Raw genomic sequence first — 12,500 nt, forward strand, 5'->3', positions numbered from 1 at the left:
CGCTCCGTGAAGATAAAATGAAATTGTTTGCAAACGCGTCATAATTTCTTAGTTGTGAAGAGTGCACGTGAAGAACGCCAAGGACATCCAGTGAGAGGCACAGCAGACTGTTCTGAGCCCAGACACACGCGAACGAGTGCATTAGGTTCAGCACGAGACGTTGTTGTTTCATGTAGGAAAGAAAATATAGAACAAGGGGGAATTAAATTTTTCAGGAGGGAAAAAAATATGGCAGAAAAAGAAGAAAATTATGGAAAGCGAACATGTGCAAGCGAGAGGATGAATATGAAGAGAAGAAAACGTGGCGAAGAGCAGGCAGGAATATGAGGGTGGAGGGAAAATGTGGCGGAGAGGAAACTTATGTTGTAGAGTGGAAAAAAAAAAAAAATACATAATATATATATATATATATATATATATATATATATATATATATATATATATATATATATATATATATATATATATATATATATATATATATATATATATATATATATATATATATATATATATATATATATATATATATATATATGTATATATATATATGACGAACGAGGCAAAAGACATTGGGTGAGGGAACTGTAGAGAGAGAGAGAGAGAGAGAGAGAGAGAGAGAGAGAGAGAGAGAGAGCAGATTTTATATATATATATATATAGAGAGAGAGAGAGAGAGAGAGAGAGAGAGAGAGAGAGAGAGAGAGAGAGAGAGAGAGAGAGAGAGAGAGAGACAGAGAGAGAGAGAGAGAGAGTTCATAATTGGTTAAAAAGAAGCTCATATTTAAACGAGTCACCTACGCCTCAACGTGCTGTGCTTGACTGTAAACACTGTTAATTTATTTTTGATAGTGTCAAAAAAAAAAAACAGTAAAAATTACACACACAAGTCAGCTCTCTCTCTCTCTCTCTCTCTCTCTCTCTCTCTCTCTCTCTCTCTCTCTCTCTCTCTCTCTCTCTCTCTCTGTCTGTCTGTATATATATATATATATATATATATATATATATATATATATATATATATATATATATATATATATATATATATATATATATATATATATATATATATATATATATATATATATATATATATATATATATATATATATACACGGTTAGATAGATGTCGACAGAGAGAGAGAGAGAGAGAGAGAGAGAGAGAGAGAGAGAGAGAGAGAGAGAGAGAGAGAGAGAGAGAGAGCGCAAGCTTGAGTGAGTGTGCAAGGTAGCGAAATATGAAGCGGTAAGAACTATCCTGAGGACTGCTAAATACAATGACACTGAGTGAGAATGAAAACAGAATTATACGAGAGTGAGGAAGGATGGAGTGAATGCTGTGGAATGAGTGAGAGGGAGAGAGCGAGCTATCACTCCCTTGCCCCTTATCTTGGATGGATAAAGGGAGGGAGGTGACAGGGAGGGAGGTTTGTGACAAGACCAAGGAGAAAGGGGGAGCAAAGGAACAGGGTAAGGAAGGCATGTGCTGTGGAGTAGAGGGAAGAAGGGAGAAGGGAGAAGAGAATTCATGACGGGAGACAAGGAAGTCGGGGAAGGGTGAAGGAGGACGATGTGAGTACGGAGAGAGAGTAGAGAGAAAATAGATGTAGCAGGAAATGTGAGGAGGGAGTGAAGAATTAAAGGGAGAGGGGAAGCAGTGAGGGATAAGTACTCCCATTTCCTGTCCCATACTCCTTTTCGTTCTTCCTTCAGACATCCCCTTCCCAGTTCTGCTCCCTCCATCTTGCCCCCTGTACTCCTATTCTCCAGTTTCATCTTCTTCCTCTACATTCTTGAAATGTATACATTATATGTGTATTTTTGTTACTCTTTATTGGATGTTTGTCTTTTGTGTTTGTTTGTTTTTTCTCCCTCTCTCTTTTTCTCCTCTCCTGGGCATTGTGTTGCAGATACGACACACTCTGTATTACTGTGATATGTATAAGAATTACTCGTATCCACAACCGTCGATACAGTGCTATTAGAGATCCGCGACCTCATCTGCATCCGCAAATATTGATTAAAACACTGCTGTCGGGGTGGTTCTCTTCTGTCCTTATGTCTCGCCCGCCTCTTGGCTGCTTACCTAGCGTGGTTACCCAGTGCCTGCAGGATTCCCTCTCTCCTTCTCGCCTCACACATATAGGCATGCTCGTTCAGGGTAAACGAAGATAGATAATACTAAGGTAAGTTTATTTTTAACAGTTTTTGCGTAAAATAGTGAAATCTGCCAGAGTGTATGATTAGCAGGGATGTATTTAACAGAACGGTTACATTGTTAAAACTCTCGGCAAGATGCAGGTCACCCACCACCAACCAGAGTGAAGTGTGGCCGGATGAAGACAATGTAGGGGGAGGAGCGCCAGCAGCGGCGTCGATTGACACGCCCAGGTGTTGTCCTCAAGATGGTGTGCACTCCCCTGCTTCTCCCCGCGTGTCGGGTGCGTGCCTCTCACTAGCCATAAAATCCACCACCTCTGCCGAATCCACCGAATCCTCCGTGGTGTCCACCGAATCCACCGAATCCTCCGTGGTGCCCACCGAATCCACCGAATCCACCGAATCCTCCACCGAATCCACCTCGGTATCTGTGTGCCAAGGCATCAGCATCAGCGAGAGCCTCGGGGTCCGGGTCAGGGAAGGGTTCTGGCATGGCCTGCACCACCACCAGCGCCGTCAGGGCCACGGCCACCATCAGTACGAGGGTCAGCTGCGAGGAGAGACATTATGAGTAGTGTGGGCATTGGAGCACTTGGCTGTAAGTGAGTGGACGTAAAGGGGGAAGTGGCGCGCCACGACAGCGAGGCAGAGAACTTACAGCTCTCATGATGCCCAGTGAAGGAAGGTTCAGCGGTGTGGAGCGGTGAGCTGCTTGTGGTGGCTGGGAAGGATCTGCGCCGTCTTTTATAGTCAGAACCATTGGGGCTATTGCTCATTCCGGATTTTTCCTGATTAGAAAGGTCACAAGAGCAACTTTTTTTTTATTTCTCATTTGTTTTAAATATCCTCTTCGGTTTTCACAGATAGAAGCTAACGCTCCGTGAAGATAAAATGAAATTGTTTGCAAACGCGTCATAATTTCTTAGTTGTGAAGAGTGCACGTGAAGAACGCCAAGGACATCCAGTGAGAGGCACAGCAGACTGTTCTGAGCCCAGACACACGCGAACGAGTGCATTAGGTTCAGCACGAGACGTTGTTGTTTCATGTAGGAAAGAAAATATAGAACAAGGGGGAATTAAATTTTTCAGGAGGGAAAAAATATGGCAGAAAAAGAAGAAAATTATGGAAAGCGAACATGTGCAAGCGAGAGGATGAATATGAAGAGAAGAAAACGTGGCGAAGAGCAGGCAGGAATATGAGGGTGGAGGGAAAATGTGGCGGAGAGGAAACTTATGGTGTAGAGTGGAAAAAAAAAAAAATACATAATATATATATATATATATATATATATATATATATATATATATATATATATATATATATATATATATATATATATATATATATATATATATATATATATATATATATATATATATATATATATATATATATATATATATATATATGACGAACGAGGCAAAAGACATTGGGTGAGGGAACTGTAGAGAGAGAGAGAGAGAGAGAGCAGATTTTATATATATATATATATATATATATATATATATAGAGAGAGAGAGAGAGAGAGAGAGAGAGAGAGAGAGAGAGAGAGAGAGAGAGAGAGAGAGAGAGAGAGAGAGAGAGAGACAGAGAGAGAGAGAGAGAGAGTTCATAATTGGTTAAAAAGAAGCTCATATTTAAACGAGTCACCTACGCCTCAACGTGCTGTGCTTGACTGTAAACACTGTTAATTTATTTTTGATAGTGTCAAAAAAAAAAAAAAACAGTAAAAATTACACACACAAGTCAGCTCTCTCTCTCTCTCTCTCTCTCTCTCTCTCTCTCTCTCTCTCTCTCTCTCTCTCTCTCTCTCTCTCTCTCTCTGTCTGTCTGTATATACATATATATATATATATATATATATATATATATATATATATATATATATATATATATATATATATATATATACACGGTTAGATAGATGTCGACAGAGAGAGAGAGAGAGAGAGAGAGAGAGAGAGAGAGAGAGAGAGAGAGAGAGAGAGAGAGAGAGAGAGAGAGAGAGAGCGCAAGCTTGAGTGAGTGTGCAAGGTAGCGAAATATGAAGCGGTAAGAACTATCCTGAGGACTGCTAAATACAATGACACTGAGTGAGAATGAAAACGGAATTATACGAGAGTGAGGAAGGATGGAGTGAATGCTGTGGAATGAGTGAAAGGGAGAGAGCGAGCTATCACTCCCTTCCCCTTATCTTGGATGGATAAAGGGAGGGAGGTGACAGGGAGGGAGGTTTGTGACAAGACCAAGGAGAAAGGGAGAGCAAAGTAATAGGGTGAGGAAGGCACGTGCTGTGGAGTAGAGGGAAGAAGGGAGAAGGGAGAAGAGAATTCATGACGGGAGACAAGGAAGTCGCGGAAGGGTGAAGGAGGACGATGTGAGTACGGAGAGAGAGTAGAGAGAAAATAGATGCAGCAGGAAATGTGAGGAGGGAGTGAAGAATTAAAGGGAGAGGGGAAGCAGTGAGGGATAAGTACTCCCATTTCCTGTCCCATACTCCTTTTCCTTCTTCCTTCACACATCCCCTTCCCAGTTCTGCTCCCTCCATCTTGCCCCCTGTACTCCTATTCTCCAGTTTCATCTTGTGCTTCTATATTCTTGAAATGTATACATTATATGTGTATTTATTGTACTCTTTATTGGATGTTTGTCTTTTGTGTTTGTTTCTTTTTTCTCCCTCTCTCTTTTTCTCCTCTCCTGGGCATTGTGTTGCAGATACGACATACTCTGTATTACTGTGATATGTATAAGAATTACCCGTATCCACAACCGTCGATATAGTGCTAATAGAGTAATAAACGGGTCTAAATCCGAGTGGGATCATGTAATTAGTGGGGTGCCACAGGGATCAGTGTTAGGGCCATTTTTGTCTTTAATATATATCAATGACTTGGATAGTGGAATTAGTAGTGATGTCAGTAAATTTGCGGATGACACAAAGATAGGTACATTAATTAGGTCAGAATCGGATGCCATCGCTTTGCAGGCAGATTTAGATAGGATGATTGAATGGACAGACAGATGGCAAATGCAGTGTAATATCAACAAATGCTGAGTACTAAGCGTAGGTAGAGGAAACCCACACAGTAGGTACACAATAAACAACGAAACTCTGGTAGGTTCAGGGTGCGAGAAAGATTTAGGAGTTATCGTTAGCTCCGAATTTCGTCTTGGAAAGCTATGCATAGAAGCCAGAATCAGGGCAAATAGGATATTAGGATTAATTTTTAGGAGTGTTAAAGGTAGAAGGCCCGAAGTAATATTAAAGTTATATTTGGCACTGGTCAGACCTCATCTAGACTACGATGTGCAGCTCTGGGCCCCACATTACAGGAAAGATATAGGTCTATTAGAATCAGTACAAAGAAGAATGACTAAAAGGATACAGGGGATGAGGAGTATTCCTTACGAGGCGAGATTGAAGCTGTTAAATTTACATTCTTTAGAGAGACGTACGTAGGTTAAGAGGGGACCTGATAGAAGTCTTTAAGTGGTATAAGGGTTATAATAAAGGGGATGTAATTCTTAGGATCAGCAACCAGGATTAAACAAGAAATAACGGGTTCAAGCTTGAAAAATTTAGGTTTAAGAAAGAGGTAGGAAGAAATTGGTGCTCGAATAGAGTGATAGGTGAGTGGATCGGACTCAGTAATCATGTTGTTAGTGCTGAGATATTAGGGAGCTTTAAGAGAAGATTAGATGTGTTTGTGGATGGGGATGATAGTGGAAATAGATTGGTACATTTCATACAGGGACTGCCAGGTGTAAGCCTGGTCGCTTCTTCCAGCTTCCCTTATTTCTTATGTTCTTCTTATGTAGAGATCCGCAACCTCATCTGCATCCGCAAATATTGATTGAAACACCGCAATTTTATGAAAAATCATATCCAGCTCTAACTCAGCATCCGCTTAGTCCTTCTGATTGTATTGTCGGTGCAGTAATAGTAGTAGTGGTAGTAGTAATAGTAGTAGTAGTAGTAGTAGTAGTGGTAGTAGCAGTGGTGGTGCTAACAGGAGTATGTACTTGTAGTAATAGTAATAGTTCTAGCTATTATTGTTGTTGTTGTTGCTGTCGTTGTTGCTGCTTTTGGTGTTGGTGTTGCTGTTACCGTTAATGTTGTCGTGGTGGTGGTTGTGGTGGTGGTGGTAGAAGTGATAGTAGTTCTTGCAACAGCAGCAACAGTAGCACCATTAGTTTTCAATATTATTATTATTAATATTATTATTATTATTATTATTATTATTATTATTATTATTATTATTATTATTATATTGTTATTATTATTATTATTATTATTATAATTATCGTCCTTAGTAGTAGTAGTGGTGGTGGTGGTGGTTTTCCTTCCAATATCAGTAGCTGTATAAATATTATAGCAGCAGCAACAGCAATCGTTAGTTTGGAAGGATCTTCGTTGTTTTGAAATTACTCTAAGTGTCATGTTGTCTCTCCTTTCCTGTTTTGTGTCGTCTTATATTCTCTTCAACGACACTTCATACTATGAGGAGAGAGTGCCTTGCGCGAAGTCACAGTGGTGTCGAAACATCTTTCAGTTAGTGGTGTTCAAATGTGAGGGAGCTGGAACTGCAGTGAGACGTGAGTTGCGTGGTGGCGCTGGTGTCGGGGTGGTTCTCTTCTGTCCTTATGTCTCGCCCGCCTCTTGGCAGCTGACCTAGCGTGGTTACCCAGTGCCTGCAGGATTCCCTCTCTCCTTCTCTCCTCACACATATAGGCATGCTCATTCAGGGTAAACGAAGATAGATAATACTAAAATACGTTTATTTTGAACAGTTTTTTCGTAAAATAGTGAAATCTGCCAAAGTGTATGATTAGCAGGGATGTATTGAACGGAACGGTCACATTGTTAAAACTTGGCAAGAAGCAGGTCACCCACCACTAGAGTGAAGTGTGGCCGGATGAAGACAATGTGGGTGGAGAGGCGGCGCCGATTGACACGCCCATATGTTGTCCTCAAGATGGTGTATGCTTGCCTGCTTCTCCCTGCGTGTCGGGGACGTTCCTTTCACTAACCTCTGTGGTATCCACCGAATCCACCTCCGTGGTGTCCACCGAATCCACCGAATCCACCTCCGTGGTGTCCACCGAATCCACCGAATCCTCCGTGGTGTCCACCGAATCCACCGAATCCTCCACCGAATCTACCGAATCCACCTCGGTATCTGTGTGCCAAGGCATCAGGATCAGCGAGAGCCTCGGGGTCCGGGTCAGGGAAGGGTTCTGGCATGGCCTGCACCACCACCAGCGCCGTCAGGGCCACGGCCACCATCAGTACGAGGGTCAGCTGCGAGGAGAGACATTATGAGTAGTGTGGGCAGTGGAGCACTTGGCTGTAAGTGAGTGGACGTAAAGGGGGAAGTGGCGCGCCACGACAGCGAGGCAGAGAACTTACAGCTCTCATGATGCCCAGTGAAGGAAGGTTCAGCGGTGTGGAGCGGTGAGCTGCTTGTGGTGGCTGGGAAGGATCTGCGCCGCCTTTTATAGTCAGAACCATTGGGCCTATTGCTCATTCCGGATTTTTCCTGATTAGAAAGGTCATAAGAGCAATTTTTTTTTTTGTTTCTCATTTGTTTTAAATATCCTCTTCGGTTTTCACAGATAAAAGCTAACGCTCCGTGAAGATAAAATTAAATTGTTTGCAAACGCGTCATAATTTCTTAGTTGTGAAGAGTGCACGTGAAGAACGCCAAGGACATCCAGTGAGAGACGCACAGCAGACTGTTCTGAGCCCAGACACACGTGAACGAGTGCATTAGGTTCAGCACGAGACGTTGTTGTTTCATGTAAGAAAGAAAATGTAGAACAAGGGGGGATTAAATTTTTCAGGAGGGAAAAAAAATATGGCAGAAAAAGAAGAAAATTATGGAAAGCGGACATGTGCAAGCGAGAGGATGAATATGAAGAGAAGAAAACGTGGTGAAGAGGAGGGAGGAATATGAGGGTGGAGGGAAAATGTGGCGGAGAGGAAAATTATGTTGTAGAGTGAAAAAAAAAAAAAAAAAAAATATATATATATATATATATATATATATATATATATATATATATATATATATATATATATATATATATGACGAACGAGGTAAAAGACATTGGGTGAGGAATTGTAGAGTTAGAGAGAGAGAGAGAGAGAGAGAGAGAGAGAGAGAGAGAGAGAGAGAGAGCAGATTATATATATATATATATATATATATATATATATATATATATATATATATATATATATATATATATATATACATACACACACACGCGAGACAGAGAGAGAGAGAGAGAGAGAGAGAGAGAGAGAGAGAGAGAGAGAGAGAGAGAGAGAGAGAGAGAGAGAGAGAGAGTGCAAGGTAGCGAAATATGAAGTGGTAAGAACGATCCTAAGGACTGCTAAATACAATGACACTGAGTGAGAATGAAAACAGAATTATACGAGAATCAGGAAGGATGGAGTGAATGCTGTATAGAGGGAAGAAGGGAGAAGGGAGAAGAGAATTCATGGCGGGAGACAAGGAAGTCTGGGAAGGGTGAAGGAGGAGGATTTGAGTACGGAGAGAGAGTAGAAAGAAAATAGATGCAGCAGGAAATGTGAGGAGGGAGTGAAGAATTAAAGGGAGAGGGGAAGCAGTGAGGGAGGGATAAGTACTCCCGTTTCCTGTCCCATACTCCTTTTCGTTCTTCCTTCACACATCCCTTTCCCAGTTCTGCTCCCTCCATCTTGCCCCCTGTACTCCTATTCCCCAGTTTCATCTTGTGCTTCTATATTCTTGAAATGTATACATTATATGTGTATTTATTGTACTCTTTATTGGATGTTTGTCTTTTGTGTTTGTTTCTTTTTTTCTCCCTCTCTCTTTTTCTCCTCTCCTGGGCATTGTGTTGCAGATACGACACACTCTGTATTACTGTGATATGTATAAGAATTACTCGTATCCACAACCGTCGATATAGTGCTAATAGAGTAATAAACGGCTCTAAATCCGAGTGGGATCATGTAATTAGTGGGGTGCCACAGGGATCAGTATTAGGGCCATTTTTGTCTTTAATATATAACAGTGACTTGGATAGTGGAATTAGTAGTGATGTTAGTAAATTTGCGGATGACACAAAGATAGGTACATTAATTAGGTCAAAATCGGATGCCATCGCCTTGCAGGCAGATTTAGATAGGATGAATGAATAGACAGACAGATGGCAAATGCAGTGTAATATCAACAAATGCTGAGTACTAAGCGTAGGTAGAGGAAACCCACACAGTAGGTACACAATAAACAATGAAACTCTGGTAGGTTCAGGGTGCGAGAAAGATTTAGGAGTTATCGTTAGCTCTGAACTCCGTCTTGGAAAGCTATGCATAGAAGCCAGAATCAGGGCAAATAGGATATTAGGATTAATTTTTAGGAGTGTTAAAAGTAGAAGGCCCGAAGTAATATTAAAGTTATATTTGGCACTGGTCAGACCTCATCTAGACTACGCTGTGCAGCTCTGGTCCCCACATTACAGGAAAGATATAGGTCTATTAGAATCAGTACAAAGAAGAATGACTAAAAGGATACAGGGGATGAGGAGTATTCCTTACGAGGCGAGATTGAAGCTGTTAAATTTACATTCTTTAGAGAGACGTAGGTTAAGAGGGGACCTGATAGAAGTCTTTAAGTGGTATAAGGGTTATAATAAAGGGGATGTAATTCTTAGGATCAGCAACCAGGATTAAACAAGAAATAACGGGTTCAAGCTTGAAAAATTTAGGTTTAAGAAAGAGGTAGGAAGAAATTGGTGCTCGAATAGAGTGATAGGTGAGTGGATCGGACTCAGTAATCATGTTGTTAGTGCTGAGATATTAGGGAGCTTTAAGAGAAGATTAGATGTGTTTGTGGATGGGGATGATAGTGGAAATAGATTGGTACATTTCATACAGGGACTGCCAGGTGTAAGCCTGGTCGCTTCTTCCAGCTTCCCTTATTTCTTATGTTCTTCTTATGTAGAGATCCGCAACCTCATCTGCATCCGCAAATATTGATTGAAACACCGCAATTTTATGAAAAATCATATCCAGCTCTAACTCAGCATCCGCTTAGTCCTTCTGATTGTATTGTCGGTGCAGTAATAGTAGTAGTGGTAGTAGTAATAGTAGTAGTAGTAGTAGTAGTAGTGGTAGTAGCAGTGGTGGTGCTAACAGGAGTATGTACTTGTAGTAATAGTAATAGTTCTAGCTATTATTGTTGTTGTTGTTGCTGTCGTTGTTGCTGCTTTTGGTGTTGGTGTTGCTGTTACCGTTAATGTTGTCGTGGTGGTGGTTGTGGTGGTGGTGGTAGAAGTGATAGTAGTTCTTGCAATAACAGCAACAGTAGCACCATTAGTTTTCAATATTGCATTATTATTATTATTATTATTATTATTATTATTATTATTATTATTATTATTATTATTATTATTATCGTCCTTAGTAGTAGTAGTAGTAGTAATGATAGTGGTGGTTTTCCTTGTAGTATCTGTAACTGTATAAATATTATAGCGGCAGCAACAGCAATCGTTAGTTTGGAAGGATCTTCGTTGTTTTGAAATTACTCTAAGTGTCATGTTGCCTCTCCTTTCCTGTTCTGTGTCGTCTTATATTCTCTTCAACGACACTTCATACTATGAGGAGAGAGTGCCTTGCGCGAAGTCACAGTGGTGTCGAAACATCTTTCAGTTAGTGGTGTTCAGATGTGAGGGAGCTGGAACTGCAGTGAGACGTGAGTTGCGTGGTGGCGCTGGTGTCGGGGTGGTTCTCTTCTGTCCTTATGTCTCGCCCGCCTCTTGGCTGCTGACCTAGCGTGGTTACCCAGTGCCTGCAGGATTCCCTCTCTTCTTCTCTCCTCACACATATAGGCATGCTCATTCAGGGTAAACGAAGATAGATAATACTAAGGTACGTTTATTTTGAACAGTTTTTGCGTAAAATAGTGAAATCTGCCAGAGTGTATGATTAGCAGGGATGTATTTAACGGAACGGTCACATTGTTAAAACTCTCGGCAAGATGCAGGTCACCCACCACCAGAGTGAAGTGTGGCCGGATGTAGACAATGTAGGGGGAGGAGCGCCAGCAGGGGCGTCAATTGACACGCCCAGGTGTTTTCCTCAAGATGGTGTGCACTCCCCTGCTTCTCCCCGCGTGTCGGGTGCGTGCCTCTCACTACCCATAGAACCTGCCTCTGCCGAATCTACCGAATCCTCCGTGGTGTCCACCGAATCCACCGAATCCTCTACCGAATCCACCGAATCCACCGAATCCACCGAATCTACCGAATCCTCCACCGAATCCACCGAATCCACCTCCGTATCTGTGTGCCAAGGCATCAGGATCAGCGAGAGCCTCGGGGTCAGGGAAGGGTTCTGGCATGGCCTGCACCACCACCAGCGCCGTCAGGGCCACGGCCACCATCAGTACGAGGGTCAGCTGCGAGGAGAGACATTATGAGTAGTGTGGGCAGTGGAGCACTTGTCTGTAAGTGAGTGGACGAGGCAGAGAACTTACAGCTCTCATGATGCCCAGTGAAGGAAGGTTCAGCGGTGTGGAGCGGTGAGCTGCTTGTGGTGGCTGGGAAGGATCTGCGCCGTCTTTTATAGCCAGAACCATTAGGGCTATTGCTCATTGCGGATTTTTCCCGACTAGGAATGTGACAAGAGCAATATATATATTTTTTCTATGTTTTAAATGTCGTCTTCGGTTTTCACAGATAAAAGCTAACGCTCCTTGAAAATCAAATGAAATTGTTTGCAAACGCGTCATAATTTCTTAATTGTGAAAAGAGTACACGTGAAGGACGCGAAGGACATCCAGTGAGATGCTCAGCAGACGCACGCGAACGAGTGCATTGGGTTGAGCATGAGACGCTGTTGTTTCACGGAGGGAATCTTGGTGGGAAGTGGGATGAAAAACTTCCTCCTAATGTGAAGTAGAGAAGGAAGAATACAATATTTTGAAAGAAAATCTGGAACAATGGAAAATTAAATGTTGCAGAAGGGGAAAATATATGACAGAAGAGGAAGAAAATTATGGAAAGCGGACATGTGCGGGCGAGAGGATAGATATGATGAGAAAAATGTGATGAAGAGGAAGGAATATGAGGGTGGACGGAAAATGTGGCAGAGAGGAGGAAGGAACATGAGGGTGGAGGGAAAATGTGATAGAGAGGAAATTGATGTTGTGGAATGAGGAAAATATGATGAACGAAGAAAAAAATTGGGTGAGGAATAAACACACACACACACACACACACACACACACACCTTCCGAGTCCTTGAAACTTTCCAACTTCCTCGGGAGCAACGTCTGGCGTGAAAATT

At 41.9% G+C, this 12,500-nt stretch overlaps 3 protein-coding genes across 3 annotated transcripts; all 3 read right to left on the bottom strand.

The window, feature by feature from the left end:
• Positions 1 to 2,178: 2,178 nt before the first annotated feature.
• LOC135105763 (uncharacterized) lies at positions 2,179 to 2,967 on the bottom strand. Its single transcript, XM_064014214.1, has 2 exons — positions 2,819 to 2,967; positions 2,179 to 2,710 (listed from the first exon to the last, which is right to left on the bottom strand). Exons 1-2 carry the CDS (start codon positions 2,918 to 2,920, stop codon positions 2,456 to 2,458), a joined length of 357 nt encoding a protein of 118 aa, XP_063870284.1. The 5' UTR covers positions 2,921 to 2,967; the 3' UTR covers positions 2,179 to 2,455.
• Positions 2,968 to 6,925: 3,958 nt separating this feature from the next.
• On the bottom strand, positions 6,926 to 7,726 carry LOC135105764 (uncharacterized). Its single transcript, XM_064014216.1, has 2 exons — positions 7,572 to 7,726; positions 6,926 to 7,463 (listed from the first exon to the last, which is right to left on the bottom strand). Exons 1-2 carry the CDS (start codon positions 7,671 to 7,673, stop codon positions 7,188 to 7,190), a joined length of 378 nt encoding a protein of 125 aa, XP_063870286.1. The 5' UTR covers positions 7,674 to 7,726; the 3' UTR covers positions 6,926 to 7,187.
• A 3,347-nt stretch (positions 7,727 to 11,073) lies between these two features.
• Positions 11,074 to 11,833, bottom strand: LOC135105765 (claw keratin-like). Its single transcript, XM_064014217.1, has 2 exons — positions 11,689 to 11,833; positions 11,074 to 11,610 (listed from the first exon to the last, which is right to left on the bottom strand). The coding sequence occupies exons 1-2, from the start codon at positions 11,788 to 11,790 to the stop codon at positions 11,347 to 11,349; spliced, it is 366 nt and encodes a 121-aa protein (XP_063870287.1). The 5' UTR covers positions 11,791 to 11,833; the 3' UTR covers positions 11,074 to 11,346.
• Between the last annotated feature and the right edge of the window lie 667 nt (positions 11,834 to 12,500).

Source organism: Scylla paramamosain, chromosome 12 (assembly GCF_035594125.1).
Source record: "Scylla paramamosain isolate STU-SP2022 chromosome 12, ASM3559412v1, whole genome shotgun sequence".
In the NCBI taxonomy this organism is placed as follows: domain Eukaryota; kingdom Metazoa; phylum Arthropoda; class Malacostraca; order Decapoda; family Portunidae; genus Scylla; species Scylla paramamosain.

What these genes read in the sequence shown, in the direction of transcription:
- LOC135105765 (XM_064014217.1), bottom strand. Translation starts at nt 11,790, where the DNA reads ATGGTTCTGGCTATAAAAGACGGCGCAGATCCTTCCCAGCCACCACAA. An exon ending in CACTGGGCATCATGAGAGCT is followed by an intron (nt 11,611 to 11,688) that starts GTAAGTTCTCTG and finishes CTCTCCTCGCAG; the next exon opens with CTGACCCTCGTACTGATGGT.
- LOC135105764 (XM_064014216.1), bottom strand. Translation starts at nt 7,673, where the DNA reads ATGGTTCTGACTATAAAAGGCGGCGCAGATCCTTCCCAGCCACCACAA. An exon ending in CACTGGGCATCATGAGAGCT is followed by an intron (nt 7,464 to 7,571) that starts GTAAGTTCTCTG and finishes CTCTCCTCGCAG; the next exon opens with CTGACCCTCGTACTGATGGT.
- LOC135105763 (XM_064014214.1), bottom strand. Translation starts at nt 2,920, where the DNA reads ATGGTTCTGACTATAAAAGACGGCGCAGATCCTTCCCAGCCACCACAA. An exon ending in CACTGGGCATCATGAGAGCT is followed by an intron (nt 2,711 to 2,818) that starts GTAAGTTCTCTG and finishes CTCTCCTCGCAG; the next exon opens with CTGACCCTCGTACTGATGGT.